Here is a 19,065-nt window from a genome sequence, read left to right as displayed (position 1 = left end):
GCTGGGTTGAAGCCTCAGAGCCCACGTCTCCCCGGTTCACCTGGCAATATATGTATGTACCAACCTTTGCTCCACATTTCTCCTTATATAAACCTGGAAGTATTTTCAGCACTTTGGAGACAGTCTTTGAGATATTAGTCCACTGTCTTCCCAGTGTTGGCCTCACTGAAATAAATTCTTTTCTTGTTTCCCTACCATTTGTCTCTCTGCCTCTGGATCCTGTCAACAGCAAGTAGCTGGAACTGGTCTGCCTGGACCCCAAGAGCTAGATGCTCTGGCACCCTTGTGCCCCAGCTACAATCTCCCACTCTCATTAAAATGATACTTAGAAGATGTACAGGAAACTTCCATTTCATAAATTCAAGAGGTCTTCTAGTCATTGAACTTATTCATATATCTTAATGACATGTTTTCAATTTCTCAGACTAAATCAGTTATGGGTCATTGTAATAATCAACCAACAAACAAATTAATTGACTTTTATGACCTATCTATTCTCAAGGTGCTTACAATTACCTAAAAGTTTAAGTAATATCAGAGAATTTCAAGACTTAAATGAATTTAATGACTTGCCCTCAAAAGGTACAAAGAGAGGCAGCGACCCGGGAAGTCTTTTTTTTTTTTTAAGTTTTAAATGTAACATGAAGCCTTTAACAACCCAAAATTGTATTGTCTTATATACGGAGCAAGAGCAGAAACAGAGGCACAGATGTGAGAGGACCTATTAAAAACAAGTCAACAACAATAACAAAGAAACCAAAAAGAAAATATTTAGAAAAAAAACAAACTGTGATTTCTGACTGAGCTTGGAAAAACTCTCATCAGAAAAAAATTTCCATTTGTAATCAGACATCAGACACACATACATGTGTATATTTCTTCTTTTGTTAAGGTGACTGAATTGTCATTTGCTGGGCAAATTTTCTCATGAACACAGGAGGCTACTGCATAAGCAGTGGACTAAAATGGACGTTGGAATTCTCAGTGGAATATGGCATTTAAAACCAACACCACTTCTTCCCTTCAGTGACTGAAAAGGTCAGGGCTAATCACCAATTTCCTTGCCAGGACTGCCTAAATGTTTTGAAAGAACATGCCTATCTTTACAACTTATAGCATGATTTTCTATCTCACGTTGTCCTGGACTTGAACAGGTGCTGATTATGGGCAGTGACCCCTCACACAGTAGAAAATCCTCATAAAACTTTTGACTCCCTATGAACTTTACTAACAGCCTTACTGATAACATAAACAGTTGTTTAACACATATTTTCTATGTCATATGTATTATATGCTGTATTCTTACCATAAAGTAAGCTAGAGAAAAGAAAACGTTATTAATAGTAAGAGAAAATACATTTACAATACGGTACTATGTTTTATAAAAAAAAAAAAAAATCCACATATAAGTGGATCCACGCAGTTCAAACCCTCATTCAGGGTCAACTGTACTTTATGTGTGAAATCATTCCATTTTCCTAAAAGCTCTATGATGAGATCCCAACAATAAAGGGGTAGTTATTCACCAAGGGTCACAGTGCAAAATACTTTCCCCATTTACCATTTATTTAGCATTTATTTTATTTAGCATTTATCACTATTTCATGGTATGGTTATTGCTATACAAAAGTTTTCTATAGACAAATCTAAATCTATTTACCTAATGAAAATTTTGGTTTTGCCATGCTTGGCCAGGCATTCACTATCCAAAGTTAACAGATTTTTCACGTATATTTTTTAATTTTTTTATTTACATTTTTATTTTGTTTTTTGCATAGTTTTTTCTTAATACATTTTAGTACTTTTTAAGGTTTAATTTCATAAACCAACTGGGATTTATTTTGGTGTATGGTGAGAAAAAGAAATCTAACTTTTTAAACTGAATGGCTAATTATTTTAAATATGAAATAAACCATCTTTGGGCGCCTGGGTGGCTCAGTTGGTTAAGCGACTGCCTTCGGCTCAGGTCATGATCCTGGAGTCCCTGGATCGAGTCCCGCATCGGGCTCCCTGCTCAGCAAGGAGCTTGCTTCTCCCTCTGACCCTCCCCCCTCTCATGTGCTCTCTCTCTCTCATTCTCTCTGTCTCAAATAAATAAATAAAATCTTTAAAAAAAAAAAAAAAGAAATAAACCATCTTTTACAACTACTTGGAAATGCTGCCTTATACATACATATATATGTATATGCATATATACATCAGGTCTATCATTGCTAATGTGTTCAAGCACTCTCTTCATCTATTCCCATAACAATATCATGCTATTTTAAGTATTTTGGCTTTTTATGAATCACACTTGTGCCCAGTTTAAATTCTTTAAAAATCAATCTAATTTCCCCTTCCCTTTCAACCTACCCACCATACACAAACACAGATAGATACCAGTTTGATTTTCATTATCACTGACCAATTGATTTTATGAATAAAAATTAAGACCATAATTTTCTACAACCCATACTTATGAATGTATAATAATATTCTCAAGACTGTTTACCAATTTTCCTGAGGTCTGATTTGTCACCCATGTTTTAATTATGGAATATTTTTAAATAACATTTTGTTTATTAGGTTCAAAGCTGTCTGTTCATGAATGTGTAAAGAGAAACCAAACCTGTTAAATATGTTATTCAAATTCTTCATGGTCTAATTTTTTGTCTACCTAATATGACAATTTTTAGAAAAATACATACTAGCATCACCCACTGTAGATATGGTTTTGGTAAATTTTCTCACTACTTGTAAGAGTTTGGGATATGTTTTTATGCCTTGTTGTTGGTGTATAAAGGATCATGATTATTAGAATTTCTACCGGATATTACATGTCAATATAAAAACACCTTCTCTTTTCACCCTACACTGTACCTCCACACTAAAACCATACTTTCAAAGACTGGTACGCTGATACGGCAATTCTTATTTTCATTACATTAGCATTGCCTGTTAGAACTCAACTTACTCCTTTATTTCTAGTCTGTATTAGGATTTGTCTCTTTAACAAGACACAACTAGGTTTGCATTTTAATCGAAGCTGTGAGCAGTTACTTTTATTAAAATAAATTACCCCATTATAATACGCTATAATAACATAATATTTATAGTAACTATAAGTTATTATGACAACTAGTATGTTGTGCCTAATTACTGACCTATCACTTTATTTTTCCTGCATATGATACACTTTTATTGTGCTTTTATTTATTTTTTTATTTTCCTGTGCCTGAATCAAGTTTTTTTTTTTTACTTTTTTTTTTCCTTTGTAGCCACTTAAAATATAACATTTCACAACTCACAAAGTCTTTTATATTTATGTCAAACTACTACACTTACCAACTTTTGGTCCCTCTTACTCTGAAGGTGACAGGAAACTACTCTAACGTCTGTCTCTGTTCTTTCCTTGTCTATCCAAAAGTAATCACGAAATATTCTCTATCTGCAGTAGTAGCAATAAGTCAGCTTAAGATGAGACCACTTTGGAATTTAATGAACCTACGTAGTATCTATTATGAGCCAGGAAAAGGGAGGACAAGTAACTTCATATATAATTAGTCAGAAGTTAGTTCCATTTATCTTTCCAACATCTCTGTACCCTGCAAAAGACAAAGCTCTTACCGTTTCTTTTGGAATCTGCATCTGGCTTGGCTCTGCATTCTAGAAGAATTGAAGAAAAATATAAATACAGACTGACCAAAGCCATCTTCAACACACAGGGTCACAAAGCTTGACTTTAAAGGAAATTCTGTTGGTTCTTAAAACCCACGAAATATATAGAGGGTGATTATATTATGGATGATGTATGATTGCCTTCCAAACTTGCACTGATGTGGTTATATTATCTTGTGTGTGTGTGGGTGTGTGTTTTAAGAAATTTTTCTGATGTAAATTTTTACTTGTTCACTCACATTATATCATGACTTTATTATTTGGAGGAAAACAAATCTCACCAGACTGGCTCTCTATTCATGGCACTGTTTTGGTTTTTTTAATTTCCCCAACTACATCTAAGGTATATTATAATTTGATAGCTACACCAGATAGTAACAGTCTGAACCACAGTCTGAACCACAAGTATTATACTTTAAAATATTACACAGATTATAAATGTGATTTTTTTTGACATACTATAGAGTTGCTTTAATTACACAGATATTTAAAAGGTTGATTTATTAAAAAGGCACATATTGATAACAGTATTTTGTTTTAGACACAGAATTTAAACACAGACACCCAGAGGAAAAGAGTTTTGTTAATTGGATTCAAAGATCATTTTAAATGCACCCCCTCCCCTTTAAGTTTCAGAATTTTATTCTTTGAAATCTTAAAAAGCAGCTGCAACATGAATAATAGACTGACGGCCTACTGGCTCACTCCTTAATGAAAAGCTCACAAGCAATAAATTAAATAACCAAGAAAAAAACTAGGCAGCAGAAGGGGAAAACAGAAGCCTGGAAGATCAAAATTGGACAAGAAGAACCTGAATAACCTTAAGCTGGCTAGATGTTGGCACTGAGTCTGGGAAGGGCTGCTGAAGAGCAGTGTTTAAGCTTTGGCAATCTGATAATACTAACTATTACCCAGGCTAAGATATACTGACGAAGAATTAAAGCTTCATCAAATCCCATCTAAAGCTTAGTATATTTTTTTTAAGGGCTCATTTACAATTTCATAGAGACATCTCCAGATTTAGGATCAGGTGGCATTTTAAGCACAAAATTGGATAACAGTGGGGGGAAAATGGAAAACCGAATTTAAATTGGGAAATAATGCATTCAACATTTTAAAATAGAAATAAAGATGTTTTTATAATTTTCAAAATCTACTTAAAACACAAGCGTTCGGCTTACAGCCCTATCACAATCGGAAATTCCATGAAATCACAGCAAATTTGTGTAACCAGGGGATGGGGTATTCTACACTGAAACATATCTGGCTCATAATAAAAGGAAAATTTTACTAACCATGACACATCTGTACTTGAAATATTAGCCTAAGAGATTTAGGGCTATAGGATAAATTTGGGAACTGTGCCCCTAAAACCTTGCCATTCCAGTATATACAAATTAATTGTTGCTTAAAGCTAAAAACTGACTGAAAGAGATGTCAAATGCTCTAAAATGGCCCAAGTAAAATCTGTTTTGAAACATTTAAAATACCACTTATACTGGAAATAAAACACTTTTCTTACCACATTTAAAAGATAAAAGTGATTCCTCCAATTATGTTGTTTTTATATAGTAAATGAAACCTGGCACTTCTTGCAGAAAAACATTCAAACTATGTCAACTTAGTATACATATTTCATTCACACCAATACTATGTAAATACCTCTTATATTTAGACATATTGATACACATTTAAAAAATGAAATGAAGTTCAAACAAATGCCTTTTGATTTCATCTATGTCATTCCAAGTAATGTCAATATTGGTAATTAATGGCCATGGGGCTTAGTACCACTCAGGTCTCCTTACTTTCAACAGTAATACTCTAGTTAAGGTACTCCTTTTCATACAACAGGAAGCAAGAAGCTTTACTTGGCTTAGCTGGATGCACTATGAAAATCTGAAATATGAACATTTGTCATACGTAGTGGAGGAGATGGCAAGTTTTCAACAACAGCCTTTGAAGTGACAGTTATGAAGTAATCAACGTCTCTGTATTCAATCAGTCCATCTGAAAGTGTTCCCTCATAAGCATTTGCTGTCCTAGAAAATATCCTTGCAATCTGATTTTTAAATACCCCTACACTCAATATTGTGGAGATCTATCTTCAAAACTAAGCAAATATAAGGAGAGGATGCTTATGCGAAGTTAAGGCTGAAAGATATATAAAATATAGAAACTGTTTGGAAAATGTCTCAATAAACACTGGCCATCAGGTGACTAGCCCAGATCCCTGGCTCATGTGCATCAGAAATCTTTCATCTGCTCTAAATTTACACACCAGTTCCCTTGGGTGGAAGGCATCTTCTTGGCGAAAGACCAGAAGGCTCACGGTCCCTTCCATCTTGGTGCTTCTCAACAGGGAAACAACTTCTTCTTGGGATTTGCCTGCTAAATCTACTCCATTTACCTAAAACAAATAAAAAGTTTTCAGCTGCAGTGCTGTGCAAACATATGACTGAAGAAAAGACATACATCCTAGAATGTATCATGTCTCTTATGGAGCACAGCTCATTTCGTGGTCAATTCTCCCATGATTTGGAAGCTAATAAAGAAACACAGCCTAGGTATCTAGAAGAAGGACAGGAAGTAGTAAATCTTTTAGCGCTCATTAATAAGCCAAAAGCCACAGCCACCAGAGCATTAACAAAAACAACTAAAAATCAAATATATCCAAATTACCAGGTTAACACAAAACTTAATGGCTTTGGACTGAGATATCTTGATGGCCTTATGTATCATAGATTATCTTATACCAAAACAAAAAGGTGTTGCTGTTAGAGGGAGTAGTAAAAACACACTAAAAATATTTTGGTAAAACTTCCAATGAAATTTTACTGAAACTTATAAAGATAACTTTTTATCCCTAAAAAGACAAACATTAAAAGAAGAATACAAAATAATAATTATATTTATGGAGGGGTAGCAATATTTTGAGGTAGCAATACCTTGATATTTTTCAATGTTTTAAGAGAATCTTAAAAAAAAAGAGAGAGAGAGAGATTTGAAATAACCAATTTCTGGGGAATCTCATTATTTTTACCTTTAAGGAAGTATAATAACATTACCAGAAAGCACTATATATTTAAAAGAAATAAGAGTGAAAATCTCTTTTATAAACTATTCAATAGTATTCGCTTTAGAGAAAAATAACATTTTGTCCATGACAATAAAGTATATTATTTAAATTGTAATATCAAAATTACCCTGTAGTTAGAATACCTTTTGGAACATTTCCCTCTCCACTAAAAACCATCTTCTACTGCTCAGTGTACTACTATTTAAGTGATTGCAGGTAAGTAGTAACAGGTTCAAAGAAAGGAAAAATTTCTAGATTAAAAAAAAAAAAAGTGACTTGATACTTTTTTTAAGTATGCTTCCAAATATCCACATGCTCAGAAAAACTGCCCACAAAACTGTTGACACTGTGTAGATGCAACTACAGATACTAGAAAGTTAGGTTTAAGACTTGTGAAAATGTAGTTTCAAGTAAAGCTGACAGCTACAGAAAATAGAGCCTAACTCTGAAGAAATAGAGGTTTCAGGCCCTTCCCACTGCTCAAAAAGAAAAACAAAAGCCTTTGTGATGTGTTGAAAGTAAAGTAATTATGGGAGGAAAGAGAGTCAACAAGAAAGAAAGAAGGTGAGGCTGATGCCAGAGAGAGGAGGACAGACATGTTTTGGACTCAGGGGCAAAGATGATAAATTCAAGTCCCAGCTGAGCCTCCTACTACATAAAACAAGCTATAACCGCACCCTTGGACCAACACTACTCAATTCATGCACCAAGGACAAGTGGCCCTTTCTGGAAACAACACTCTAAATATAATTTATACTCGAACCTTTCCTTCTATTTAGCCTCTACCAGTGCCCCTTTAAAAAATGGTGTCACAAGAATAAGACACAAAGGAAAGGAGCAAGATTTAAGAAATCTAGGTGCAGTATGTAGCCATGGAAAAATCCTTTTCCTGGAAGACAATCCTTCGCTCCATTACTTTTCAAGAAATCTTTAGGAGAGTTTGATCTGGATAATTCGAAACTACATATGAAGCTACAAGTAAAGAAGAAAGGGTAATGCCACAAAACGCAGTTTAACATTAGTGTTTGAACACTAGTTAATAATTAGGAAAGGCCATATCTGCTGCTAAGAATACAGACACACTTTCTGAAGAAAATACTAAGAAAAGCGACTAACCCATTTTTCTCAATCTTTCTTCCTTTTACTTCTATATACACAAGCAATCACACACACAGAAATGCCTATGTATGTTTATGTATGTCTAAGATGGCCTCAAAGACCAATGAACCGAAACTCATGAGGTACAGAAAGGAAATTTTGAAAAACTATTTTTTTCTGACATCTGATTTTTATGTCTCAATTCATTCTCCATGCTGCCATTTCAAAATTTCCTCTCATCAAGACACACTGTTTTCATTTACTTCATTTGTCTCTGTTCTGATTACAAAGTAGATATCATTTCTATATTGCCAGACATAAATTTAAAGCCATGTAGAAATAGAACCTAGCAGACACTGCACTTACATAATGACAAATGTTACGTTATCTCATAAACTGAATGTCTGAGTAACTAAAAATTTATGAGTACACTCAATGAAAAGATATTTCTCATCAAATAACATGGAAACAAGTCGAAGTAAAGCAGAAATACACTGCTTTATGATGCAAACTTCTGCTAACATATATAATTTCATATTTATGAAGATGTGAAAAAGAACTGACCCCTGAAAGTGGAACTTTTTAAGAATTACGGAACTTCTGACTTAGAGAAGCCACTCACCTCTATAAGTCTATCTCCTGCCTTAAGTCGGCCATCTTGGATGGCAGCCCCTCTTGGGAGGATGTTTTTCACATAAATTGGAGCTGAGCCACCTATGGTTACATCTCGGGAAGTGATGCTGAATCCCAAGCCTTCTGTACCTAAATACATAATGACAACAAAAAAAGTAAATAAAATGAGATACCTTGAATTTCAGAGGTATATGGCACAGAAAAGTTTTGTTATTCTCTACCTCAGCTTGACATTTTGTAATTTTCACAATGGCCTACACTGCTTTTAATACTTTAAAAGTCTGAAAAGCTTTTCCAAAACAGACTAAATTAGGGAAGGTTTAAATGGCTTATATATCAAAATTCTTTAAGAAGAAATGGGAATCTAGTCCAAGACAGATGAAAGGTAATATACAAATATGACTGCTAAAAGTTTCTAAACTGGTCAAAATATTTGACGTGAAATAAACTTAATTTCTCCGTGTGGAAAAAAAATTCTGTTAAAACCCATCGTACCTCAAATATCAATTAATATTGTGCAATCATGGTATCCAGATTTAAAGGGGAGGAGGAGGAGCAAGGAAAGAGAAAATGATCAGGAAGATGGAAAAGAAACAGTGGAAAGAAAATTTTTTCTAGATAACAGAACCTCCCCACACTATAATTAAAACAATTTACTGACAGGATGAACCATATTGTATTTGCCTAGTTCTCTTCTATTTACCTAAATCTTACCATATATATTTCCCAACCAATAAATAAAATTGTAAAAATAAAAAACAAAGGCAAATTACTCAGGGAAGACCCCATCTCAGATCATAGCTACCAAGTCTAAGGACCATCATATTATGTTTAAAGGTACTGAAATTAATAAGGCATTTACAGATCACTGTGCTGGTCTGTATAGTTTTAATTCTAGGCTCTTCATCAGCTTTCCTGACAGGCACTCATAAGTGCAATACAGTATAGAAAAGGCGTTGCATGTTATTAGAACTGACACGCAACAAGCCAAAATGAGCCAAGAAAAAATGTCAAGACTACAACAAATTTCTAATGAATCACACAATTTTTATAACACTTCTAATAATGATTAATTTCTACTGGAGCTTTTTAAAAAATTACTTTTTAGGATATTAGGTTCCATTTCAGTCAAAGTGATACTAGGACAAATACTTGGCTCATGTGGGAAGAATAAAGAGCTACATAAAGGTGAAAAATCTGTGGAAGGATACATTAATTTGATGCAGCACTTAGTACAAAACTAGAAGCAAGAGTACAAATCTGTAAAAGTAAATCAATACGGGCAAGTAACTATGAATCAAAACGTGGGTTAAAGAAGAAACAAAGTTGATATGAAGAAAACACCCCATAGTTATACCTGTAACAGAACCTACCCTATACATTCTCAAGTGCAAACAAAACATTCATTTACTTCAAGCCTGAAGTCACTTTAATGTGCCTGGACTGTTAATTTCTTGAGTCTTCTGTGCTGAAGACTTGAATGGCATCTTGTCTATATGAAATTTTCCTAATTATTCTGCTGGGACTTTTCCATATGTCTCTGTGCTTTCATGAAACTCTAATGACTTGCAATAACATTTATTAAGAAAGAATTCTAAATTATTCCCCTTTTGCAATATTAATTTGTATGAACTACAAAGACTGACTGTTATATGAACCTCAATACTATTAAAATATCAGCAATAACCCCTAAATCTGTAAGCTAAAAGTTCGGGCAGTGACCTTTAAAAGAAAGATAAATAGATATCAATTTTCATTTAGCAAAGCCAACAAAACATTTTGCACTGACTGAAACAGATTACTGACCTTCTCCTCTGACTTTATTAAAAAGCTAATTTCTACAAAAGAGCAGGGTATCTGAGAATGGCAAAATGGCAATAAATATTAAGAAATCATAATTATGGGAGCAAGTACATAAGGGCTGTTCTATTTTGTCATGTTTATATGACATGGTTCCTAAATTATGCCTAAGAATCATTATCATGAAGGTTTCTCCATTTAGCACATAGAACTGATCTCAGTTTATGAAAGAACTGTCATTCAAAGCATGTCAGTTCACTATGAACTGAGTTTAAAGTTTAACATGGACACACCCTATGTTTTTGATGTACTTCATTAAAAATGTTAAATGTAACAATTGTAACTGGTAATAATCGTAACTGTTAACCACAATGAAAGCTTGTTCAATTGTCATACAATCATTATTATTAAAATACCTCTATTCAGTACTAATCAAAGAGAATCAGCATTCTGCACTATTATTTATCATAAACTTATTTTTCATATAAAATATTTGTAAGTATTGACAGAATGTACAGTTGGTTTCCGCGTTTTGTCATACATTCTCACAGTAAATTAAAATCAAAATAGAGCTATGAAGCTCTATATCATTTAGAATACTCAAAGTCAGGGGTCGCCTGGGTGGCTCAGATGGTTAAGCGTCTGCCTTTGGCTCGGGTCACGATCCCAGGGTCCTCGGATGGAGTCCCGCATCGGGCTCCCTGCTAGGCGGGGAGCCTGCTTCTCCCTCTGCCGCTGCCTCTATCTCTCTCTCTGACTCTCATGAATAAATAAATAAAACAAACAAACAAACAAAAAATTTAGAATACTCAGTCAGAAAAATGTTTAAAAGAAAACCACTGCTTCCATTTTTCTGATCTTGATGATTGAGCACAGTCTTTGTCAATTAGCTGTGTCAACGTAATCATCTTTTAAAATGCTATTAAAACTTAATTTCTGTATTCAAAAGAATGCCTCTTTTAATGTCAAGTAAAATTTCACTTCATTTAAAAGTTCATATTGTATCATAAGTTGTTAAAATATAATTGTGTAAAAAACCATAATTACCGAAATAAGTATGCCTGTTAGTGTAAAAGGGCAAAGATATTTATGAACTAGTAACTTTATGAGAATGGCCAAGTAAAATATTTTTCCTCTGTTGAGAGATCCCAAGCAGAATTTTATTTATTTTTTTTTTACAATTCCATTTGTGGTTCTTACCGTGTTTTTGCTTAAAAACAAGGGCCTGTCATTTGAGTAGAAAAAGAAGAAGACAGGATCTGATACTTATCTCATTTAGGAATTAACAAAGCTAAAAGGGGTTTATGCTGACATAACTCTGCATTTGTAAGAGGTTTCAAAAATGGAGTAAAGCTGTCAATTCCTGATCATGTCAACCAAGTATTTGGAGCTTAAAAGTCAGTAACCAGAAATAAGGAGTTTGTGGTTCACATAAAGTTCAATGAAAGAATATGATTAGAAAGGAAACAGGAATCTCAGAGTTTACAACCCTGTAAACCCTACTCCAAATGGAAAGAATGGTCTAAAGGTCAGGATATGGAATATGTTCTCTTAAGAATCTGCTGCCAACAGCCACGAGACTTGGGGAAATCACTCAACCTCTCTTGGATTCATTTTCACCTAAACTGTAGGAGTTGGTTGAGCTCATAAAAAGAGAAATATTCTTTATGACACCATTTTGAAAGAGATGATTTTAAAATATATCAGAATGCTCAGCTAAAATGGATGATTAACAGCAAAAGTCTAACTCAATGGCTGGAGGGGACAGTGTTTGGAAATCGGAAAATCAAGCCTAGCAGTCTGCTCTGAGTCGTCAAGAACAAAATGGAAAAGCATGCTTCCTGTACACAAGGATGAACAGTCTATGCAAAAGATACTTAAATAAATAAATTGATATAAGGCGTATGTAATAAAGAGTTAGCAGGGTCCATTAGAATTTCCCTTGTCATCTTTTTTTTTTTTTTTTAAGATTTTATTTATTTATTTGAGAGAGAGAGAATGAGAGACAGAGAGCACGAGAGGGAGGAGGGTCAGAGGGAGAAGCAGACCCCCCGCTGAGCAAGGAGCCCGATGCGGGACTCGATCCCGGGACTCCAGGATCATGACCTGAGCCGAAGGCAGTCGCTTAACCAACTGAGCCACCCAGGCGCCCTCCCTTGTCATCTTAAGGAAGGAAAGCAGTATAATATTCTGGAAAAGTAGCGGACAAGGAGCCACCTGCTCGGTGAACCTACTCTTTATTCCCACGAACCACGACAGCTTCAAATCAATCACTTGCCCCTACCAAAATGATGGGGTTAAAGTGGAGGAGCTCTAACGTCCTCTTTGAGAGTTATGTCTGGACATCAAGTGGGGTGATCAAAACAGTCAAGTCCTTACTATTGTTTTAGGTTTAATAGTATATCCTGAAACCAATTTCCTCCCTTACCAAAAAGTTTTACCACAGTAGTAACTGCTACCTTCTTCACAAAAACTTATTTTTAAAGCCTTATTTTCTCTGAATTTCATACTTTAATTCTGATATAGCAAAATGAATCTGAAAAGCTTAAAAACTATAATTTTAAATACATTTTTTAAGTTGTTATATCAGTTCTTTCCTCTAATAATGGGATAGTTGATTTGATTTTTAAAATAAATTCCATAGGGGCGCCTGGGTGGCTCAGTTGGTTAAGGGTCTGCCTTCAGCTCGGGTCGTGATGGAGTCCCGCATCGGGCTCCCTGCTCAGCGGGGAGTCTGCTTCTCCCTCTGCCTGCCGCTCCCCCTCTGTGCTCTTTCTCTCTCAAATAAATAAAATCTTATAAAATAAAATAAATTCCATAAAACAAAACAAGGTAGGTCATACCTTTCTTCAGCTGGATATTAAGCCTCTTGCCTATTTTTTTGGTGTTATAACCACTGCTTACATTTGTACTAAATACATTTTGCGGTGCTGGGGCTGGAACCGCTGGCGGTTTTCCGGAGGGGTGTGTGCTCTGAGGTAGTAGTCGGGGGTGAGAGTCTATCTGCTCGGGCGGGTGGTTCAGTCTGGGAGCTCTCTGCAGTGCTGGAAGTCCTGTACTATTCACACTCCTGTTATCCATATACTGGCTATCCGGACTGAAGCGGCTTGAATAGTAATTGTTCTTCTCACTCTGGGATAGTTGTTCGTACTGCTCTTTATTGGCTGCAGGAACCACATGGAACCAAATGATGGGTGTACGCATGGCTTGGCGAAACATATGTTGTGCTCTGGGTTTGAGAAAGAATGGAAAATTAGCAAATTAAGACTGGCAGACTAGAAGATATTATGAGCTTAATTAAGTATACTAATTAAGCAACAAAAACGGACAGACTTTGTTGAAACTGAAAAACAAAATTTTAAAATATCCATTTATCAATCAAGTTTGCAAGCTCCGATAGAAGCATTGCTGTTTCTCCAAATATAAATTTCTCGTTCTCTTAATAAAAATGACAAAATTATCTATAACTACAGAGAAGATACTGTGCTCTCAATCACAAATTATTAAATAATAGTTTTAAGCACAACAGGGATATTGTAATTTCAATAGGAATGGAAATTAAATACAATCTTCTCTCCACAATATTACCCAATATGTTTAAAAATTACATTTTATTACAAGGGACCACTTGAGTTTCTGAAGAAATAAATATACTTAGAAAACTACAGAAATCAACTCTCCATCATCAGCAACATGAATGCAAGTCTGTGTATGCAAAATTCTCAAGAACACCAAGGCAGCCTCAGTGACAGAAAATGTGAAGAGTTTTGGTCCCGGTGCTATTCCAGGAACAGCCTGAGAAACTGTTCCACCTCATGCTGATTCCCTAGTCAGATCCTACACGAAGTCCTTTTGATTTCTGCACACTCTTGCCTTGTTTGATAGGCACTGGACAACTTTTATCTTTCTAATTGAATAAGGACTTGAATCAGGACAAAGAAAATCTGAGTAGACCACACTGTGGTTCAAAGGAGCTTTCTCTGCTTATTTATATGGGGAGTCATTACGTGCAACAAAGTTGGAAATGTGAGTTGAAGTATAATAAAACCTAGCACGCTGGCAAATTTTCCAAGAGGTGAGGAAGTAGCAAAATTGTGAAGTCTAAATTGGGCCCATAATATTTTAAGAAGCGCTCTGTCAGTCGGAGGGCATTTTGAAATATAGTCTAATGGTAGTAATTACCTGGAGTCTGATTAAATTTTTAAAAGCTAGGTAATGACAGAAAATACTCCTCTCTAGTATAAAGAAAGAGACACAGACGTGTTGTTTGAAGCATTTCACTGGGCTGCACTCTCTCAAGCCGAAAGCATGAAAAGAACAGCAATGCAGCCAACACACACTTACTGTTCAAATCTTCTATTTCGAAGGTCGCCATCATTAATCCTGACAATGCAATCATTCTCATGAAAAAGGTTTTCTTGTTCAGCTTTACCACCTTTCTCCAATCGTTTTACTAATAACCCCAGGGTTCTGGAACATTAAGAACGCAAATCATTACACATGTAATATTTCTACCGTGCACAATGCCCTCCTGCTTTAATGCTGGTATTGTATTTACAAAGACTTCCTGATAAAGGAGTACCTTAAATCATTATTAATACATTTGAAAATAACACCAACACAAAAAGCACAACAGTATAAACGAAGTGCAGAAATGGAGCCTTTCAATAAATGTAAGAAATTGTTTCTGGGGGGTGCCTGGGTGGCTCAGTTGGTTAAGCGACTGCCTTCGGCTCAGGTCATGATCCCGGAGTCCCGGGATCGAGTCCCACATCCGGCTCCCTGCTCGGCAGGGAGTCTGCTTCTCCCTCTAACCCTACCCCCTCTTGTGCTCTCTCTCTCTCTCTCTCTCTCTCAAATAAATAAAATCTTAAAAAAAAAAAAAAAAGAAATTGTTTCTGGGTGTCAAGATTATGTTTCTGAAAGAAACCCTGTACTTCCCTGCTTAGAACTGCCTCAAACAGAGTTCGCCCGATGGTTCAGTCTAGCGCAGTGTGGAGCATAGCTGAGCGTGTAGTTGTGGATCGCTCTGGCAGTTTCAGTCTTAAGCCAGCTGGTACCTGTGAGAGTGCAGGTAACCAGGAAAGGTTAACCTCAGTGCACTGTATACTGGCGAAGAAAAATAGGAAAGTTTCCACTCGTGGCGTCTGCATCTGATGGTGCCTAATATTCTGAATTTCAAAACTTGTTAGGTCTCCCAAAAGTAAAAAAAAACGCGTTGCCATTTATTCCCATTTAAGGACAAATAGGAGGAAGCCAGTGACAGGTTCAAATGTCAGTGGTTCAAACCTCATCAGTGTGCGCTCCAACTGCGGTTCAAAGAAAGCCTGAATGAACTTTTAGAGACCAGTGAGGAGTTAAAACAGCAAAAATTATTAGCGTACTTGGTTTGGAACACTAATGTCTTGACTGAGAGAAAGAACATTCTAGATACTCTGGGACAAGCGGCAATCACTATGGGACCACGGTACAAGAAACAGGAATCTTTATCTAGTTGTGGTGCCGTGACTGACTTAACGGCTAACATACATTCTATATGATGATCATGTTAAAAATTCTTATGAACCTATTTTGGGCCTGTCCGAAGCTTAGGTTTCCTTTCATAATCCTAACATTAAGAGATAATATCCATATAGATACTCAAATTTAGAATCCTGTCAAAATAAAAGCTGAAGATATTCCCAATAGCCCAGATACAGATATAGATATACAGCATCCAAAAGAATACAATTTGCCATGCCCTATGTAGGCTTTCCAGTAAAAAGACACCCAAATAGACCGCTCTCTCTTGTAAACGTTTAAAGAACTTGTTATTTGTTCTGTGACCATTCATCTCGCTTTTATATACACACCTCCTCTCTACTAGTGCTTGGTCAGCTCCTGGAAGATAGAGAAGATGGAATTCGGCAATGCACGCTCAAGCACCGAACTAGTAGCAAGGTCTTGAGGAGTGAAAACTGAGTGAGTTTAGCTGAGGCAAACAAGTCTCAACTCTCCAACAAACTTTTTGCAAAATAAAATATGAGTGAAAGGAAATTTAGATTCGGATCCTTTTTTTCATGAAGATGTTATTTACACCAAATATATGACTGAACTGAAAAAAAAGGACTTGAAAGAGTCCTTTTTCACTTGTTATTGTGCAGCTTAAACTTGCTTCTTTCATGAATACAGTCATTTTTTAACTTCATTTTAATTTTTATTATTAAGTACAGTATAGCATGTTTTACTAAGGTCAAGTCCACCAATGTGCAAAAATAATCAGGGGAGATAATATTTAAATCACCTTTTGTAATTACACCATTTGAGGATTAGTACCTACTAGTGTAACAGTCTAAAAGTCTTAGTGACTGATGGAAACATTATTATGTAAGTAATTTTTGGTAACTCACTACCATCTATTGGAATTAAACAAATATAAAAATCCTCTCAGTTCAAAGGTAAGAACAAAGTACACTGACCTAGCTGCATGAGCAACTTAACTGTCTGAGTCCTATTTGGAAGAAAGCGATCCCACACAATACGCCACCCATAATTAAGTTACTGTTAAAATGTCATCATGCCCACGATCTGTCTCCCTACACTTCCCTATTGGGTAAGTGTGTTTCTATGTGCAATGGATTAAGTGTTCCATGAGAGGAACTGAATTATTAAGATACATCTAGGATTCTGTGGAGTGAGACAAAATAATTTGAGAAGGCAAATTAAACCACAGTTATTGACAGTATAAGAACTAGAAGGCATTTGGCCACTTCACCATCAAAGCAACCATGTTCAGGGAACCATGTTAAAAGAACACCCACAGACACTCACAAGCAGACACATGGTGCCACACCTGTTACTAAAAGCTACCTCCCCAGACTGAGAGCGCTTTGTCAGAGTACATGCATTCCGTGTGCAGCAAAAGTAGGCCTTACCAACAGTCACTCCAGGTTAATTAGTTTTAAACTGGTGAAATCGTGAGTGGTTTCTCAGTAAGGTTACAATATCCCTGCAATCTAAAGTGATGAATAATGATTATGCTTTTATGTATGCTGAAATATTTTATGTACTCTAAAATACCCACAGAATACTTTCAGAGAGAGATATATATACATACATACATACATATATATAGAGAGAGAGAGAGGAGACAGAGACAGACTATGTTTAATGAAAATTACTTAGCATTTAACTAGTACTGAAAATTTGTTTAAATTTACAAATTTACCCCAGATAGATCCTTTCGGTGTTTATCACAGTTTAAAATAACACAAGTTGGAAATATGTAATTTAATTCTACAAGTGGCATCAATATTTTTCAGATGAATAGGCCTATGGATTTATATTCATCTAGATAATCATTTTTCTTTTATAATCTACTCCCCCCACCGGGGAATCACTGTAGAATAATAATCCGAAGTAAAAAAGCATGGCATGCTTCATTTATTCAATGGCTTGTCTTTCTGAGTAAGTCCTCATATATGGCCTAATTCATCAGTAATCCTAATACACAGCAAAAAATGTTACAGATCAAAAATAAATACACCATCACATTTACATGAAACATAAACAGAAGTTTATTAAATGAGGCTTTTAGAATCCAAAGTTCAAATAGATGCAAAATCTTGGAGTCCTTTTTCTCAGTGCCAGGGACTAGAGAACTGATTGGGGGCTGGAGGGGGAGTGGGGGGCGGGGAGGAAGAACTTCACCCTGAGTAACACAGCAAGTGATCAGGGAATCAATGGAACAGACTGAATTAAGGACAAGTTAGTAGCCTGCTGATTTCTAAGTACTTGACCACACTATTAGAATCATTCTCTCAAAAAGAATGGATTAATTTAAAAGTAAAGTGGTACAATCTGCAAAATTATCTCATTTGCTTCACTAGGTGAAAATGATTACAAAAGGAATGGGAATGAACTATCAAAAAAACTTCACAAGAAAATTGAACTGATAACAGCTGAGAATGAAAAGTACCCTCTGAAGGGAAATCAACGGGAAGTTGTAACACTTTCATCTTCCTGAAAAATGTGAGTGCAAGCAGATAGATTTCCATACCTCCCACGTTCAATTTAAAGCCTTCTCAAACAGTATAATTAAAAATAAATTTTAGGTATATAGTTTGCAAATTCATCCAGCAACTAGTATTTATTTGTTCTGGAGTAATAAAGATCTGACTGCCTATGGCGTTGTGGTCCCTAGAACACTTATTAGACACATAACTGAAGATAATGAAGTCCCAAACATTTTGTCATGTCCATGTGCTGGGATAGAGACTAGTTTTTCTTTTAGGCAATTTGTACCAGAATTCCTTATCAGGGCAACCATTTTCCGTACGAAGTGACTTTGCAAAAACTATGAAGAGGAAGAGGGAAAAGAGGCAGTGGGGTGAGCTCTGCAAGAGGAACAGTCCAGGAGCAGCCAGACGAGCTGACAGATACAGGAGAAAGGACGCGGTGCGCTTATTAATGTGGAGGGGCAGATTTATGAAGATATGTCTGGAGGGTTTGGGGGTGTAGAAACAGAACCTCCTTCACCTCCTGTGTGAATCTAATGTAAGCTCAACTTGGCACATACGGCTTTTAGAGCACACAGATTTTTTTTCTGCTGAATCTGAAATATCCCCACGCCTATTCCATTTCTACTGTTTCCTATACTTTTTCAAAATTTTGGGAAAAAATACTATATCCACTATGTACAATTCTCACTTCTGAATAATTTTCCTACACTAAAAATATGCAAATCTACACATATTTCTTTAAGCCCTTTGCTGTGGCTTTTGAGCACTGTTTCTTACCAAAAGCGGGGGAGGGGC

At 35.7% G+C, this 19,065-nt stretch overlaps 1 protein-coding gene across 23 annotated transcripts in view; it reads right to left on the bottom strand.

The window, feature by feature from the left end:
• Positions 1 to 19,065, bottom strand: part of PARD3 (par-3 family cell polarity regulator) — a 665,712-nt gene that overhangs the window by 251,588 nt on the left and 395,059 nt on the right. For 16 of the 23 annotated variants that reach the window (XR_010411651.1, XM_045874201.3, XM_045874191.3 and 13 more), the window contains 5 exons: positions 14,615 to 14,740; positions 13,114 to 13,499; positions 8,460 to 8,599; positions 5,942 to 6,070; positions 3,610 to 3,648 (listed from right to left, as the gene is read on the bottom strand). Coding sequence is in view for 22 of the 23 variants with exons in the window: in XM_045874201.3 (XP_045730157.1) it covers positions 3,610 to 3,648; positions 5,942 to 6,070; positions 8,460 to 8,599; positions 13,114 to 13,499; positions 14,615 to 14,740 (820 nt within the window). In the remaining variant the exon portion in view is untranslated. The remainder of the gene's footprint in view (positions 1 to 3,609; positions 3,649 to 5,941; positions 6,071 to 8,459; positions 8,600 to 13,113; positions 13,500 to 14,614; positions 14,741 to 19,065) is intronic. The other 7 variants (XM_045874194.3, XM_045874205.3, XM_045874196.3 and 4 more) reach the window with 1 other exon arrangement.

This window comes from Mirounga angustirostris, unplaced genomic scaffold, assembly GCF_029215605.1.
Source record: "Mirounga angustirostris isolate CCGP_5_RB_7025 unplaced genomic scaffold, mMirAng1.0.hap1 SCAF_5, whole genome shotgun sequence".
Lineage (NCBI taxonomy): Eukaryota > Metazoa > Chordata > Mammalia > Carnivora > Phocidae > Mirounga > Mirounga angustirostris.
Note: the sequence above shows the minus strand (reverse complement) of the source record. Positions and strands in the feature narration are given on the sequence as shown.